Genomic DNA, 16,999 nt, shown 5'->3' with positions numbered 1-16,999 from the left:
AAAAGACTGAATCTAAATATGATAATAACAACAAAAGCAACTCAAACATGCATAGAAGCAGCTTAGGTAAATCAGTCAGTTTGGGCAATGAAACTGTCACTTGATTTATGATGTGGTAAGATGGCCAACAGAGCTCCAAATAGTCCATTGCTTATAGTAAAATTTAGTAGTCATATATTATTGGGGCAGAGGACCTGCAAGTGTTTCTATTAAAGGCCAATGGACTAATTATAATGTCCCCCCCCCCTCACTTCTGTTGAATGCTACAAAGGATGTAACAAAAATCTTAAGGCAAGGTGATAAAATTAGGAAGGTTGAGAAATTAGGGAGGGAACAGTGAAACTGATCATCTGTTTCTGTCTCAAATTTTAATTTAAAGAGGAAAAAGATTTCAGGGCTTTACATTTTTTACAAACGCTCTTAATGGTGACTTTGAGGCACCACAAATTCCACAGAGAGCCCTAAATGCTTTTTCATTCAGTGCATAGTCATGCTGATTTAAAATCAATCATGTCATAGGATTTGTGACTTAGATTTAATGAACTGATAGATATAATTATCAGTGCCAGGATGTCTGAGTACATTAATTAAATATTTCATCTACATATAGGGGACAAAGTACTGTAAAATGATGGACATAAAAAGCAAAATTTGGGGAAATGACACCACGAACTGCAATGACTCAGTGGCATTTTAAAAGGCTTTGGATTGGATGAACTATTTCTATGTGCACTTATCTCTTATCCCAGTATTTATTTATTCAGTTAGAAGTTGAGAAGGTAGCTTTCGTGCAGAAAATTCAATCATAGCAGGTCCAGGGCATGACCAACTTCCAGAAACCTTTGAAATGGCACTAGCTGCCTAAAACAATTTCAATAATTAAAACTTCTGTCCAGAAATCTGAGCATAGTGTGTTTGGAAAAATCATACTATGCTCAGATTTTCAGGGAAAAAAGCACAATTCCTTTTGGAGAGGAGAAAGAAAAAAGAGAAGATTTCTCTGTTTGTTAAGTGATCTAAATAGATCACGAGGACAAGCCTTCTAAGATAATTCCCCTTGACAAACTCAAAGGTTAAAAAAATCATTTTTTTTAAAGCTGGGCAAAACACACACATGGATTCTTAACATACATCACATGTGTATCAAAATATGACATACTGAGTACTGCCTCTTTAAAATTACATATGCATAAAGATGCCACCTACTGAGGATAGACTTTAGACGCAGACACACAGAGAGCCGGACTTCTGTTCTTGCTCAGCTCTAAAGAAGACCTGCATACTGCAATTCCACTTCTAGAACCAGACAGCATTGTTCAATTTCATTAACTCTGAAGTGATTTTCAAGACTCTCCAATTATTCTTGGGATTACAGCATATGACGAAGTCAGAATTTGTCCTAAGTACATGCTCCAGAACAGGTACAGTCTGATATTTTTTTAAGTGGCTTTGTTTTTATCAGCAATTGTGATAACAGTATGTACAATTTACTAGTTTGTTTTGATTGTATCTTTCTTTACAGTCAAGGCATGCACTGATTTTGAGTTGGGATTTCTCTGCCCTTTTTTTCCTGCCACAGAGAGAGAATAGTTCGATATTACACTCTTCTGAGATATTATAGCGATGAATCTCTAGAAATTGTGCTTTATTCCTTAAGGCTGTTTCTTTGGGATGGAATTGTAGGAAACACTGACATAGTGGGTGAAACTTAGTTCTGAATAAGTATTTTACACATGGTGCTGTTAAGACTTTTTTCTCTTAAATTTCACACAAAAAAACTATGTGAATGCCAACAGAACAGTAACAAAGATTTGACCAGGCAATCAGCTAATGCCCCAGGAAGCCTCTAACACATCTGCAATTTTCCCCTTTTGCATTAGACAGACTTAGATGAAAGGTTTTCCTTCGTCATTTGCATCACACATTCCTACCGCACATGAAACATGATAAGCAACTGAACTTTCCCACAGATGTTTCTCATGGCAAAATCTAGCTGCTCTTTGCCCTGAGAATTCCAATATTGTTAGGAAATTATGCTTAATTGTTTAGCTGGTTGTGTGATTGTTTATGATGGAATAGATAGGTTGCTCCTGATGACTGATGTTTGATCAGCATAAGTAGAATCGTCTTTACTATCCAGACAAAATATATGACGCTGCTTGACATCTCCACAATGCAAAAATAAGTCTAACTATTCTGCAGCATTTGGAATCCAATTGCTCCACTGGGTTTGGGAGAGTAGAATAGAATAGAATAGAATTCTTAACTGGCCAAGTGTGATTGGACACACAAGGAATTTGTCTTTGGTGCATATGCTCCCAGTGTACATAAGGAGAATAAAATACATTCATCAAGAATAAAAATATACAACTCTTAGTGATAGTCAAGGTGACTAATAAGCTATCAAATCGTACTAGTAAACAAATAAAATAATATAAATTGAAAGATACAAGCAACAAGGTTATAGTCATAAGTTACATAATTATATGTAAAATATACAGCCTGATCTTGCAAATGTACATATTAATCTTCCTTTCAGTAATGGAAACACAAACACAAGACTACGTAAGATAATGTCACTTATGAAAGGTTATATAAAATTCCTCTTGTTTTCAACCCCTTTCTTTTTCCTGGAGAAGTTTGCACCATTTCTAACCAGAACAGACAGATTGGATTAACCACATCCTTTCCCCTGGAATCCAGAGGCTATTTAAGGAGCCATTGCACTGCTGATTTTGTTATAATGAACCAACCAAGTCCTATTTTTGCAAAGCATTTTTCATTATATAAAAGAGGAAAGTGGTCCAGGTAAATGAGCAAACTACAGATCCAAAACAGTGGTGAAGTTTGAAATTCAATTAGCTCTATGAGTTCAGTGTATAGATTCACTTGAATAGTCCACTATAGATGGCACAATATATATTTGAGGGACCCAGTGTTGAAAATCTTCCTTACTCATGAAAATGGAAATCCCTTCATGGCCAGAACTCAGATCAGGGCATTAGAGAACCTTACCTAAAACTTTGGATAGCCATTCTTGATTTATAAAAGCATAGTATCACCAAGCAGTTGAAAAATTTGGTTCCCTTGTCCCTACAGGATGGAGTCATTGATTCCATTGCACAGTAAGACTTTCCAACTTCCTTTTACATTTGTGGATTTGTTAAGCCTTTGAAGTTGAGGTAGTTTATTCATGTCAGGAATCAATCAATCAATCAATTTTGTTGACTTCAACAAAAGGGTGAGAAATTTAAACTGGTACTGGAATTATCTACCTGCAAAATAAAATTTTGCTGGCATGAAGCTCATTGCACTCAATTTAATTTACTTGGGTTGCTAAAATGCAAGAGTGGCAGTTTTGTTTCACTAGGAGCCTTTCACATATTGCAAAAGACTGAAGGAAAATTAACTTTATTTCTTCCCTTTCTTCACTGTCAGTCAGTGAGCTCCATCTTTGCACAGAAAATATTCTTACGAATTGCAACTACCTGAAAAAGCCCCTCATGTGGATTTGACAAAATGTGTCCTTGTTTTGTCCGAGCATAAAGAAGTGGGAAAGGATCCTAGAAAAAGATTTCTCCTTCCCAATCTTTGGCATGGCTCAAGATAAGCTTTTGGGGGAGAGAATTGTATGTTATCCTTTCTCTAAGTGGGTTTACTTCTTTCCTGTCTTGAAAGGTAAGAAATGATTCTGCTGCCATTGAAGATGTTGAGAACATGACTTACAGAACAGTGAGATTTCTCCCATGGATGGTGGTGAAAAGATAAAGTTCAATAAAGCATCACTGAGGAAAAGAGACAAGAACACCACCATGAAGCAGGTAGCACATCATCCCAATAACACATACCCACATACCAGCTTTGCTGCTATCTATGGCAACCATATTGGAGACTTCCCTGCTTATCAAAACTTCACCTTCCCTTTCAACTTCAGCTACAGTGACTATGATCAGCTCTTGGATGATGATGATGATGTGACCAAGACTCGCACTTTCTTCGCTGCCAAAATTGTCATTGGTGTGGCACTGGCTGGCATCATGTTGGTCTGCGGTATTGGCAACTTCATTTTCATTGCTGCTCTCGTCCGTTATAAGAAGCTGCGGAATCTCACCAATCTTCTCATTGCAAATCTGGCTATCTCAGACTTCATTGTGGCCATTGTTTGCTGTCCATTTGAGATGGACTATTATGTGGTGCGCCAGCTATCCTGGGAACATGGCCACATCCTCTGTGCATCTATCAATTATTTGCGCACCGTTTCCCTCTATGTTTCAACTAATGCCCTCTTGGCCATTGCTATGGACAGGTAAGGGGACTAGTGGGAAACTAGGCTTCACTGGAGCCAGGAATTGCTGTATCTATTGTTTTTGCAATTAATTTTCCTATTCCTCTTTTCTTTTGTTTAAGAAAAAGCATATGATTTATTGGAAGCCTTCTTCCACTTCAGAGCCCTTTACCATCATTGCACTCAAAGATAAATCACAGTTACCATTTGACATCAAAAGCAGAGAGTTATAATAAAAAGCTGCTAGGGGGAACATCTGACAAAGGTTGCTAAGTCTTGGCAGAGCTGTGTGAAGATTGAAAGTGGGGCCATAGACCTGCAATTTAACAATCAACTGCCATTACGACCCCAGGTTTGGGCAGAAATCTTCTATTAACCTCTGCCTGGGATAGTGTCTTCTGGATTTCTGACAGTGATATTGATGGCTTTTCTAAGGTTACTTGTCTCTGGAATTCCAGTGATCCTGCATTACTACATTGATGATAGGTGATGGATTTCTGATCTTTTAGAAATGGTTATGAAGAAGGGAGGAATACTGTGGTTGCTGGAAATAGTTCCAAAGTAATCAGCATTTTATTTTCAAAACCCCAGCTCTTTGTTTGTTTCACATGCTGATAATTATTGTCATTTGCAGAAGAAGACAATCTGCAGAATTAAAGAAAAACATTTTTGATAATTGGGTTTTCCCAATTGGACACTAACCAGTAGAAATCACATCTGATTTTGTAGTTTTAGAATGCTTAGACTGAAGCAGCATGTTGTACACACCTCAGATATAAATCAAAATGCTGTTGCTTTGTTTGTCCTATGGGATTTGATCCCAAACCATTCATTGCATTTCAAACATCAGGTTTTGAAATATCTCAAAGAATTGGAACAGCGTTCAGATATAGAACGCAGGCAAGGTTGAAAGGAATCTCTTTCCAGTGTAATTATTAAGGAGGCTGCAATGAAACATTAATCATGAACAAAGATTGCCCAATTTCCCCTCCACAAGAGAATCTGTTGTTTCAGGCAACAATCCTACATTAAAGCAATTATGTAAATCTTCAGGCTTTTTAAAAAGATTTTTAAAAGACCCCAAAGTAATTCTTGGGATTTTTTTGCATTTGAAAATGACAAAGTTTGGATAAAATAGGTATACATGCTCTATTAGCAGCAACTCTTGGTGTCAGTTAGATACTTTATGAAAAATGTTCTTGGTATCAGCTTCCCCTCCACAAGAGAATCTGTTGTTCTCATTTCCTTAACCAGAACAAGTAGTCCTCAACGTACGATCACAACTGAGCCCAAAATGTACGTTATTAAGTGAGAAATTTTCTAAATGAGTTTTCCTTTTCTTGCACATTTGTTAAGTGAATCACTGCTAAGTTAATAACACAGTTGTTAAGTGAATCTGGCTTCCCCATTGACTTTGCTTGTCAGAAGATTGCAAAAAGGGATCATGTGACCTTGGGACACAGCAATGGTCATAAATATGAACCAGTTGCCAAGTATCCAAATGTAAATTCACATGTATCATTGGGATGCTGCAACAGTCATAAATGTGAAAAATGGTCATGAGTCATTTTTTTTCAGCGCTGTTGTAACTTCGGTCACTAAATGAACTGTTGTAAGTCAAGGACTACCTGTACTGCTTTCTGACATGCGATCTGTAGCTGGGGATAATGGGGTTATAATCCAACTCATCTGGGGAGAATGCCAAATTGTGGAAGATTTACCCAGATGACATCCTATAAAGATAGCAATCCTTTCTGTTGAAGCATTATTTCTATTTTGTACAGCAGCTTAATCTTGGAATGAGCTAAGGATGTTTATGACATCAATTTTCAGTGGCCTTTGACATATTCAACATCTGATGGCATGTTCGGAATATACATTGATACATTCATCAGCATATCTGTTTTTATAGACAATTATAGTGATGTAATATCTTTGCAAAATAGGCTAAAAATGTGGAAGAATTGGAATTTGTCATTCCTTATAAAATATAGATCCGCCTTAGAGATATCGATCTTATATTTGGAATTATATGATGCACCATGGAATTCTCTAAATATTTACATTTTTAAATGTGCCAGATTAATAGCAATGTGTAGGGAAACCTATAGATAAGTGCATACTCCATTCAAAAAGTTTACTCCATGATGTACCAGAATATGTATGCATGCATGCATGCATGCATGTATGTATTTACACAGTTATTTGATACTACCTGTATCACCATCTGAGATGTTGGATCTGATGTACAAATAATGGGAACCACTTACTCAGCAAAGGTCAAATAGAAAATATTAGAGAGCAGTGAAATGGAAAATATTACGCTACAGCAAAAAAGATTGGGTGACAAAGGAAAGACAAGATTTGATTTTTTTTTTTCATGTACAGCTTGACTTTGGAGAATGTCACTGTAATGTAGAGAGAAAAGAAAGGATATAAACTTACTTTTGATCATTCTCTTTTAAACTTCTGTGAATAGAAACTCATCTCAGTGTACAAAATGAGTTTTAAAAAAAATCTAAAGAAGAGGTTAGTACATTCTGATAATTCTTGAAGAGCTAATAATATGATGCTGTGAACATTAACCTGTAATTCCCCAGGGCTATGCAAAACCTCAGTCCAATCACCTAACTGAAGAAAAGCTATGACAACTTCCACCATCCTCCTACATGCACAAACCCCACATATTACAAGTGAAGCAACTGCATTATTCCTGATGCCTTCCATAACTATTCCAAATGGTAGCAGAGGTTTTCCATTGTTGGAAGAGTCTTCCTGCTCAGGCTCAGAAGCCTCTTCATGCTATTAGAAATGAGAGGTCCTTGGTGCTCTCTGAACTTGGTTGTTTTCTTTCAGATGTTTTATTATCCAAATTAGGTAATATCATCAATCAAGTTCAGAGAGGACCAACGCCCCTCATGTCAACTGAGCTACAAATATTCTCCTTTATTGGTACTATCAGAACTGCTGTCCCAGTCTTCAAGATGACACAAAGTGGCTCATCGAGGGAAACCACATTGCCTCTGAAACTCGATGAAGCAAATTGTATAGTCTCCCCAATGCAAATCCAGACCTCTTCAGACAGGGCCATAACTCCCAATCTGTCAATCACCCTAAGTGTACAGATTCAGGATTTGCACATCACACTAAGCTATGGCACTATACATAACCCATAGTGGCTTAATCCACACATACATAAAATCGTAAATCATGCATTACAAAATCAACATATGGATTTTTATGTTGTACACAACTGTAAAGTGTAACGAGCTGTAGGAATAATCTTAGGAGTCAGGAGAAAGTCCACAGCCTATAATCCAAAGGACAAATGGGGTAGAGAAAGCATCTCAGAATTAACCCTCCCTAATTTTCTGAAATTAAAGGCAGGGAAGAGCAGGCAATGGGTATGTTTGTGACCAGTGCCTGCAGGTTTATCTGAAATCTTAAGAAATTATAGAAGAATGATCCCAGATTCCTTTGAACAAGTGGTATCTTGCTGTTTTTTCTGGAGTTATCATGTCACTTCCTTTGAATCTCTAGGAGTGCTTTATTATTGGATGCTATATTTCAATATTAGTGGAAGAGGTCTTTTGATAAAATATTAGAACAATGTCTCCTTTCTTGGTAGCCAGCAGATGTGGATAAACTGTAGTTAACCACATTCTATTTTGTTAAGGAATGGTGGGTGTAGTAGCTGAACAGACTGGGGTTATGCGAAGTAGGGAAAGCTATATTTGGAGTCTACAGAGCAATGACGATGATGGGAGCTGTATTCCCCAGTTTTAAAATATATATATATTAGGCTTGAAATACAGGATAATGCTGTTTTCCCAATTTCTCAGTTAGAATTCGTAGCATTGTATCAGTGATACAGTGTCTACAATTCCATTTATAAAATATTGGAATAAGAGCAGCTTGGTGGCCAATAAAACAAATTGCCATTTCTGTTAATTAACTTAAGCTACTTTGAAGCAATAAAAACAAGTAGATCTTTTCTAATACAAATTTGGAAACTTTTGTATTTTGCAGGTACCTTGCCATTGTTCATCCATTGAAACCTCGGATGAATTACCAAACAGCAACCTGTCTAATTGCTTTGGTGTGGATCGTCTCCCTGATCATTGCAATACCATCAGCCTATTTTGCAACCGAGTCTGAACTATTCATGATGAAAAATCAAAAGAAGTTTTTCTGTGGACAGATTTGGCCAGTCGATCAGCAGATGTATTACAAATCCTATTTTCTTTTCATCTTTGGTGTTGAATTTGTTGGACCAGTTTTCACCATGACCCTCTGCTATGCCAGGATTTCACAGGAGCTTTGGTTTAAAACTGTGCCAGGCTTCCAGACAGAGCAGATCAGAAAAAGGCTTCGTTGCAGAAGGAAAACTGTATTGGTGCTCATGTGTATCCTAACTGCCTATGTTCTCTGCTGGGCACCCTTCTACGGCTTCACAATTGTCCGTGACTTCTTCCCCACTATCTTTGTGAAGGAAAAGCATTACTTGACAGCCTTCTACATTGTGGAATGCATCGCCATGAGCAATAGCATGATAAACACCATGTGCTTTGTGACAGTCAAGAACACCACCATGAAATACTTCAAGAAGATTATGCTGCTTAGGTGGAGGTCCACCTACTATGGATCCAAAGCTAGTGTAGATATGGACATCAGAACCAGCGCAATGCCCATCACTGAGGAGGTGGACTGCATTAGACTAAAATGAAATATTGACACATATTGTCTCACAGCCAAGGTTCCATAGCCTCATTCACTCCCCGCTTTGCTTTCTTTTCTTCTGTTTTAATGTGTCAACATTTACCAGGGAAGTTGCTGTCCAGCAGAGCACAGACTGAACAAGATCCCTGAAATGCTCCAGAAAGCACAACACTGGGGCACAACCAGCTTTATCACTGTCATTCCACTTTGTTGTGATTCAGTTTCTCTGGTTTGAAATTATATCAACTGTATATCTAGGCTGGAAATCAGAAAATGATTTGGAAAAAATGGGATTATTTTTGATAAGATTTTTTCTTGACTCTCATCAAAAAAACCCATTACTTCATATCAGGACCGAGGCAAACAACATGTTTGATCATGCCATGTGTAAGACAAAGAAAGGCAAGGAACTTTTTATTATCAGCCCATTGTTATGGATCAATGGGCTTCAAAATGTACCTTATATTATCAGAACCTGCCCAAGCAATTCTGATACTGTGATAAGTTCCTTTAAAATGGACACTGGAATGGCTGAGATTAGTTGAATTTTCTGTAAAACGTCTGCTCTTTTCTTTGTAATAGTATCCTTTTATAGTATCAGTAATTTCCCTTTCTTGCAGAAATCTTGTAGCCTATTGATGTTTATAGATGTATGGATGAGATGTTTTTATTCCTACTGCAGGCTTGACATAGTTGCTATACTTTCTCTCGGTCAGCTTCTTCCAGTTTCTCAAATCTATTTAACTTGTATTTATGTTAGGGAAAAAGAAAGCAGAACCTCTATATTTGGAAAACACAGGGTTTTTATCATTATTATGGTCATCTTTTTATTTTTACGTATTTATTTATTTATTTAAATGTATAGGCTGCCTAACACTGTTCTACCATAACTTTGATGTGATTGTTGCTTAAAGCAGTGGTCACCAACTGGTGGTCCTTGGACCACTGGTGGTCTGCATGGAAATTTTGGTGGTCCACAGAAAAAGTATTTGCATTTTTATATTGCACTAAATCAGGGGTCCTCCAACTAAGCCCCCTGGGATGGATAAGTGCAAGAACACTTGTGTTGCTGCAGAGAGTCTCCCTCTTTGTGGACTTTTTGTATGGGTCAGAGGGGGGCAGAAATTCTGATTTGGGGTCTGCTTCGGCCTCCTGGTGCAGGGCTTTGGGTGAAGGCTGGAGGGAAGTGCTGCTGGTGGTGAAGAGCCAGAGAGCCTTATTCCAGTGGGAGTGCATCATGGCCTGGAACTGGCTGACTATCTCAACCCTCTGAGCCTCCAGATGCTGGCACCTGGCCTTGCACTCCCGCAGGTCTTCCCTCTGCTTGGAAAACCTATGCTTGTAATCCTCAGTGAGGTGCTTCTGCTGAGCCTCCTCCTTGGTCAGATCCAATTTGAACTTAGCTGTTTTGCCAACTCTTTCTTGTGGTGGCTGCTTAGTTCCAACAACTGCTTCCTGTTGGGGCCCTAAGGAGCCTGGGTGGGGTGGCGAGGAGTGGCTGGGAAGGGAGGGGTGAGTAGAGGCTGGCAAGGCATCTCTTGATGTGAGTGATGAGTTGGCCAAGCTCACCCAGTCACATGACCACCTAGCCACGCCCACCCAGCTGGTCATTAGGCAGATCATATCAGTGGTCCACAGAATTTAAAATTATGAATTTAGTGGTCCCTGGGGCTTAAAAGGTTGGTGACCCCTGATTTAAAGTGATCTAACAAGCAGCTACATAACTATATAAGAATCCCTTTGTATTAAAGTACTTTAGAATGAACTTCATATTGCCTTGTGAACCATCGGGGGTTTTTTTTGGTTTTTTTTTAGATGCCCTATCTTTTTCCAGAGCTTTCTAAAACCCAACTTGGTTCAAAACAGCTCAAAAGGGAAGGACTTTCTGCCTCCCTCTAATTCAAGTGCTGACTAGAAGGCAGTCAATTATGCTTGTGGTACCCAGATAGAAAGAAAAGCTATAGAAATCAGTTAGCACACATGTACGTACTTGGGAAAATTGAAAATATATTCCTGGATAAATATAATTCACAGAATAAACTGGGAAAGCTGGAAAAAGCCCAAACGTTGTGCATTTTATGTAAGGTGCAGATACAGTACTCCTCTAGTCTTTCTTACAAATATTTACCACGACTTGAAAAATGCAAAGTACACATTGCAAATCTGAAACAAAGAACAAATGTTTTCTGATCCCTACTATTCTCCTGAAACCAAAATGTCCTTTCCTCTCCCAAAATAATGCAGTCAAGAAAATCAGGGAACTTCCAGACTATTGTGAACCGGCCTTGCTGAATATGACCAACCTCCTGATGAGTAGACTTCAATTCCCAGAATTCCCCAGCTAGCCTGTATCGATGGGTGTAAGGTGGCAAGTGGCAAATACATCCTGCCCACTAAGCATGATGCTATAATGCATGAACGATGAGGCAATGCTTGCATCATAATTTCACAATGCTTGAACTGATACTTACGCCTTTAGCATAGCCATGGCTAAGCAATTGGGGAGCTGAAATCCCACCCATTTGGAGGGAGCCCCAGATTGGGCAAAAGAGTTTGGGCTTCATCCAGTGGGGGCTGTTGCGTGGTCGCGAAGATTGGGGTGAACCCTTAGCTTTGAACCCTGACTGGCCCTGCCCACCCTTGTGCTAAGCTATCCATTTATAACTAACTTTCTGGCTCGTTCTCTCCCCCCTCGCTGCCCAGTTGAGTTTCGCGCTGCCTCTGCTTTACTCACCTGAGCTGCCCGAGTTGATTACCTGCTTCTTGGAAGCTCCATTTCACTCCCAAAGGGGCGCGTGTGTGCTCACAACCAGCGAACCACTTGTTAATGTAAATGCAGCCCACCTCTGGCTTCATCCCCATTGTCTGCAGGGTTAACACTTAGTAAGAGGAATCCTCACAGACTATCTACTCTGAGATTTCTTCAGGACAATTTATAAGGCATTAACAACATCTTCAGCTTAGAAGTTTACTTGAAAGAGACAGTAATTTTGGATGCCCTGAAAAGAAACAGGTTTGTAATTGAATAGTTGGGAAGCTCTAATTATTGTAACATTCCTACACTTCCCTCCAAATAATATCATTCCAGGCTAACTCTTCGAGTGTAAGAAGAGATGGTCAGTTCTAGAGTATGATCTTTGTTAGTGTGATACTCTCTTTCCATATAGACAAATATATGGAGGTTTACTCAAAGTTATCCCATAAAACGTACTGGAACTTGCTCCAAAATTAAGTTGGAGTAAACTACTAGGAGCTAATTATAGGCTCAATTGGCTCTAATTATTAAATGCTTTGACCACACTGTTGTGCAACCCACACTGACAAACTCTGCATAAATGTCCACAAAACCAGTGTCATTAGGTTCATCATACTCCTTTGAGGAATCCACATTTTGGAAACAGACAATAGCAATCAATGCGGGCCTGAATGCAAATCAGGATAGTTGGTTTCATTTGTTAGGATTTGAGAATTTCATATTGTACTGGTACAAACATTGGTCATTTTGTAAAACTAGTTTTGATGTCAAGTGGAGCTTTTGTACATTGGTCTTATGTATTTATGAATCAATGTGGGAAAGGAGGTTCACAATAAAATGTTTAAGATCTGACAACCTGCAAGAGATTTATCAATAGATTTTAAGGCTCATTTGAAAGGGATTTATCTCAAATACACGTGTTTTCCACATTTTCTTCATTCTTGCCCCCTGATAATAGCAATTTCTTGATGAAATTGGTCCCCCCTCAAATCTAATTTTATCTTACATAGGGAAAGTGGAACAAGTCATCTCTATTTGACTCTATGAGTACACCAACAGAGATGTACAACTCATCTTCATACTGTATTGTCTTCATCTAGTAATATGCAAACAGCTGGTCATCTCACCCACGCTGCAAAAGGAATAATTCAATATCTTTCTGATCTCTCCTCCAACCCCACACTGGCCAATATTAGAAAAAACTATCTTATCGGTTCTATTTCAGCTTTCTTCTTCAAATCCCACCTGCAGCTCTAATTTGAAAAAGCGTAGCTATGCTATTTGTCAATAGAAAAGGCACAAGGCACAAGAAAAGAAAGGAGTCTTGTGTTAGGTTTCAGATTTATTGCAGCTTTATTATGAGAATTATTCAAGGCACAAAGTACTTGCCTCAAGTGTGTGTGTTTGTGTGTGTAAAGAAAGAAATAAGATTCAAAAATAATATAGGTAAATATATTCTATGATAATAAATATATGGAAGTAAAAACACGATACTTATAGGGGTCTACAAGAGACACCACAAAACTTGCACCACAGCATCATAATACAAATACTATAGTATTTGTATTACTATAGACATCAGACGTCAGGACTCAAGGATAAGGTACATGTCATCCTTTTTCTATCATCAAGACAAAGGCATATAGCAGTGGCTAGCCTTAAAAATACTTAAGCTAACGGTAACACTAACTTTCTAGCTTTGGATTCATTTAGCAGTGGGAGAGATCATAGGAACAATGGTTCAATTAAAATCTGTTTAATTAATGGTTCAACCATGGAACTAATTACACAGAGAAACGGGAGTTTAGATGTGTTCAAGTAGAAACTGCATAGCATCCATCATGGTGTAGGGGCTAATTTAAACACTTATTCTTCCTTATTACCCATCTGTACTCTTGCCCCAAATCCCCAACTTAGGAATTAAGTTTAAACACTGTACGTGTATTTGGAATTTTGATATATCAAACCTAACATACACAAACACAGCTAAGCAATACAAATTATGAAAACTATACTGTACTGATAAACAATATAATAAAACCTATGCTTAAGCCAAGGTCTTATGCTTCATGCATGATGATACAGTTTTTTGTCAGAAACATATGTACGTATGCATGTATTGAAATGTTTTTTCCCAGTCACATCCTTAGATCAGAGTGATATGCCCTGGAGTTCTATTAATACTTCACCCAAAATCCATCTCCCAACAGCACATAAAACATGTACTGATAAGATCTCTGAAATGCAGCCTTCTCTCTTCAGTCATGCATAGCAAACACAGATAGCATAGCATGTTATATCCATAACTACCTATACCACTGCATTCTGGATTAATTGAAGCATCTGGTTGGTCCAAGGGCAGTCCCATGTAGTATTACAGTACTCAATACAGGAGGTTACCAAGCCATGAGTAACCATAAGCGAGACTTCCTGATTTTGAACTGGTGCAATGAGAGCAGAATTTTGGAGAAAAGCCCTCATGGCCATGGCTTCCACTTGCTCTTTCAACAAGAGTTAGAGTCTAAGAGAACCTCCAAATTGTTCATCCTTTTTATCTAGGGAACTTCAACCCCATCCAAATTTAAAGAAGGAGAATCTCTGGGATTTGGGAGATTCCAAAACCCATAATTACACTGATTTGCTTGGGTTAAGTCAAAACTTATTCTTTCCCATCCTAACCTTCTCAGCCTCCAGACACAGGGAAATTATTTTGATGACCTCAATTGGTTCACCGCGGGGGTGGGGGTGGGGTATAAAAGAAAATCATTCATAAATTGACGATGTCTGATTTCATACTAATCATACTAATCATAGCAGTGGTTTATTTATTTATTAATCATATTTATAAAACACCTATCTCACCTCTACATGATAGCAGGCAGTTTACAGGTTTAAAAAATTCCATTAAATCTTTATAAAAAACAAACATTAAATGTTAGAGAGAATGCTGAAGGTTTCCCATAGAAGTTAAATAGGAATTGAGGGAGGAACCCACAGAAATCGCCCATGCTAACATCAGCTGCAATCAGCCCCAACTTCCACAGCATTATGTTTCTTAATCACCGAAGCCAGGACAGAAAGACATATAGTATTACTACCAAGACATGCTGCCACTGATACCTTAAAAGGACAACATACAAATACCATTGTGCGTTGACCAGATCTTTAAAAAAAAGAAATTTATCCCCTTTGAATATTAGTCCTGCACCATCTTCCAGTTTCCTTGACTAACACCATCTGGGATGATCCATTAAAAAAAAAAACTCTTCAAAGAGAATATTCATTTCCTCATAATTAACCAACCTATCCCCAGCAGGTTATTCACCGTAGGCAGAAATGTTGACTGCTGTTATAGCACGATACTCCAACATCAGCCCAAAGGAGCATTTAGCAGCTTTTACTAGGAAGAAGTGCTTATTAATAAAAGATTGCTGAATGAATATGTGCGAGAAAAAGAGCGAGAACATGAATATACATTTGGGTTTGTGTTGTGTAATTGCCACCAGTTGCTTGTAAGCTGCCTTGAAAAACATTTGATTGCAAGAGCAAAATACTTGAACACGTCAATATTTTGACATTCAAAGCACTCCTTCTAGACATTACCAGACTTATCGTCAGATGTGAGAATATGCACTCCAATGCGTATAAAGATATAGAGAAAGTGTTTTGATAAAAGCTGCTTTACAAATGTTTTTTCCTGAAAAATGGCAATAAATCTTCCATAAGAAAGAAAGGTTGCCATTTTTCTTGATTATTTTCACTGCAGTAATTCAGAACTCAACACTGGGCATGTTGACATTATTGTATTATGTACCTGATCGCCCAGGCTGGTTTTGGTAGGTTTTTGTTTTCTTTTTGTTTTGCAAGAAATGCAGAAACAATAGCAAATTCTAGGGAAGGGTACAAAAACATGTTTTTAATTCTCTTTCCCTTTGCCTACTGGTTATTTTTTAAAAAAAGTTACTTTCATATTATGCTCAATTCCTGGTGACCTCATAGACATACCCATGTGTTTCTTTCTCCCCCCCACCCCACCCCAGCTGCATCAAAATGTTTTTATTGCTTTTTTTCCAGCGTCATTTTTCAACGTCCCAGCCTACCTGGGACCTTTAGGTGGCCTCCCATCTGAGTAATATCATTTCTGGTCCTGCTTAGTTTTTCAAGATCAGCCAAGGTCAACTAGATGCTGCCATTTCCTGAATATAAAAGGTTGTTTGTCAAATCAACTCTTTTGATTCCCATTTTGTTGAAAGAAGGAGAATCTATAAAGGGCTGGGTGGTGATTTTTTTGCTTGCAGCTAACATCACAAAGAAATAGTAATCAAGCTTAAGTTTGTTGTAGTTTGAAGGACAAAAAGAAAGTCAAGACATTTGTCCCCCCCCCCCCATCTAAACAATCATTGCTTTCCATGATTTCTCAGCAATCTTCCTTTCAGTCATACAAGAATGAGACAGATTCTAAAGGAGCACATATTGTATATTTAGACTCAACTTCCAGCCTTCGGTATTTAAAAGGATACACTACTTTCCATTTACAATGTATTTGAGCTAAATATACTCACTGATGCAATATACATTGCTCCCAAAATAAGCTTCTAATATTTTTAAAGCTGTGCCCTAATAAATTAAAATATGTTTAGGATGTTTGCCATAGTCCTGAGCTCTGTCACATTGCCCTTCTACAGCCCAGGTGTATACAGTGGCAAAACCCAAGAGGGAATATCATATACCTGCTGGAGATAAATAATGCAATTGTGGTGTAAAATAATAATATGGCCAAAATAAACATGACAGGGAAATCATTATGTTTAGGCCGGTGGTTCCCAACCTATTTTTGACTATACATCACCTAAGAATATCTAAAATCCTGATGCCTCCGCCCTGTGACATATAATTCAATTGCCCCCCTGTGGGCATGGGCCCCACATTGGGAACCAGTGGTTTAGGCTCATGATCATTTATTAATGGTGTCAAGAAAAAGACATGTCATTCTGAAATATATTGCTGCAGATTATCATAAATTATGGTGGTATGTATCGTTTGTTAAACCTGATCATCTTTTGTGCCAGGGTGATGTTTATTATATCTACCATTCTTTATTTATATATTTTATTTAAAACATTTTAAATAGCCCTCCATTTTTAAATGAACTCTGGGTGTCTGCCAATCCATAATGAAAACAATATTAATATGAAACAAAATAATACATATATCTATTCAAATCATAAATATTAAAAACT

At 38.0% G+C, this 16,999-nt stretch overlaps 1 protein-coding gene across 1 annotated transcript; it reads left to right on the top strand.

Annotated features, from left to right (window-relative positions):
* The first annotated feature begins 1,270 nt into the window (after positions 1–1,270).
* On the top strand, positions 1,271–12,604 carry PROKR1 (prokineticin receptor 1). The gene is made up of 3 exons (XM_081944812.1): positions 1,271–1,421; positions 3,679–4,306; positions 8,315–12,604. The coding sequence occupies exons 2-3, from the start codon at positions 3,747–3,749 to the stop codon at positions 9,009–9,011; spliced, it is 1,257 nt and encodes a 418-aa protein (XP_081800938.1). The 5' UTR covers positions 1,271–1,421; positions 3,679–3,746; the 3' UTR covers positions 9,012–12,604.
* The last annotated feature ends 4,395 nt before the right edge of the window (positions 12,605–16,999 follow it).

The sequence above is a fragment of the Natrix helvetica genome (assembly GCF_964273705.1).
Source record: "Natrix helvetica genome assembly, chromosome: 2".
Taxonomy (NCBI): Eukaryota; Metazoa; Chordata; class Lepidosauria; order Squamata; family Natricidae; genus Natrix; species Natrix helvetica.
The sequence above is the reverse complement of the archived record's forward strand: the minus strand, read 5'-3'. Positions and strand labels throughout refer to the sequence as shown.

What these genes read in the sequence shown, in the direction of transcription:
- PROKR1 (XM_081944812.1), top strand. Translation starts at nt 3,747, where the DNA reads ATGGATGGTGGTGAAAAGATAAAGTTCAATAAAGCATCACTGAGGAAA. An exon ending in TTGGCCATTGCTATGGACAG is followed by an intron (nt 4,307 to 8,314) that starts GTAAGGGGACTA and finishes TGTATTTTGCAG; the next exon opens with GTACCTTGCCATTGTTCATC.